General features: G+C 42.9%; 1 protein-coding gene across 1 annotated transcript in view; it reads right to left on the minus strand.

Moving 5' to 3' along the window:
* Positions 1-578: 578 nt before the first annotated feature.
* LOC109512088 (39S ribosomal protein L1, mitochondrial-like) overlaps positions 579-1353 on the minus strand; it is a 4878-nt gene continuing 4103 nt past the window's right edge. Inside the window, exons 6-8 of the mRNA XM_019863967.1 lie at positions 1150-1281; positions 992-1073; positions 579-754 (exon numbers count right to left, since the gene is read on the minus strand). Of these exons, the coding sequence (XP_019719526.1) occupies positions 648-754; positions 992-1073; positions 1150-1281 (321 nt within the window). The 3' untranslated portion in view covers positions 579-647. The remainder of the gene's footprint in view (positions 755-991; positions 1074-1149; positions 1282-1353) is intronic.

Here is a 1353-nt window from a genome sequence, read left to right on the forward strand (position 1 = left end):
TTGGACAGCCTGACAAAATATAAATCTGTTAAAAAAGTAGGACAACCATCTGCCAAAATGCTTGGGAACATTTTAAATAAAAAATGAATATTGTCATGTTATTTTACTAAGAAAAGAAAGAAAAAAAACCCCAACCGGGTAATTTTGTGTTGAACTGCAAACTTTAAATATTAAAAAGAAAAATAGCGTTCTCCCTCAAGATGAAGGATGTGGCAGTTTTTTTATTGTGGAAAAAAAAATCTTCAATAACTCAAACTAGAGAAACCCAGTTTTCTGCTTATTTTAGCAGCAACAAGTGAGGAAACCACACCTTCGATCAACACTGCCACCTGGTGGCCATAAAGGAAATAACAGATAAATCAATTTGGGGGTCCCAAAATGTTCGGGAAGAAAAATCACAATATATACACCTGTGTATATATTGTAATGTGATGTTTTGGAAAGTGGACTCACGTGTTAAGATAGACTGCAATTTGGAATAAAATAAAATCACATGAATGTGATGCTGGATGATTGTATGGCCCCAAGGCTAAATGGGCAAGGAGGTTTGGTGTGGGCTCCCGGAAGCAGCAACCATCTGGCATGATCACATTTATTGTTTATAATAATAAAAATAACGATGAGCACAAGATATACATGGGAGGCTGTTATTGCTGTTGGTTGTCTTCGGCTGTTTGCGGTAAAACGCTTTCACTGTTGAACCACAGAGCTTCACTGGTGCGACTGGACAGGATGGCGCGCTCGATCAAAGGCCCTGGAAAAAGGAGAGTTGGGCGGGGGGAACAAAAAGACAAAATAAGTGATTGTGATAGTCCATCTGAAGCTTTTTTTTTTTTTTAGTTTTTCTCGAATATTTTATATCAAATTGGGGGAAATAGTTTTTTGCCAAGAAGCTTCGCCGGCATCATCCACAGAGACAATTTGTGTTTTATCTTTTTAATCAATGTCACATGTTCAATGCACGCCGATTTGCTGGATTAGTTGCGGTTACCCATGTCGGCGGGCCGATGCGAGCGCACGTCGGTCAGGATGATTTCCAGGTTGGCCAAGATGTGTTGAGTGGGAAAGTCCAACTGTGGGGAAATCGGGAGAAGTGGGCGTGAAGCTCCGCCCACTTGAGCTCTGGGCGTGGCGGCGGCGGCGACCTACCGTGGCCACCTGCGTCCGTACGTAGCACTCGCTCTCCACCCCGTACTCGTGGCCCGTGCGGAACAGCGACAGCATTTTGGGGATATTGATGCCGATTGAGCCTTGAAGAAGGGGGATAAAAAACGCACTAGAAAGTTAACGTGTGTGTGTGTGTGTGTGTGTGTGTGTGTGTGTGTGTGTGTGTGTGTGTGTGTGTATATATTT

Source organism: Hippocampus comes, unplaced genomic scaffold (genome assembly GCF_001891065.2).
Source record: "Hippocampus comes isolate QL1 unplaced genomic scaffold, H_comes_QL1_v1.1 scaffold1397, whole genome shotgun sequence".
Taxonomy (NCBI): domain Eukaryota; kingdom Metazoa; phylum Chordata; class Actinopteri; order Syngnathiformes; family Syngnathidae; genus Hippocampus; species Hippocampus comes.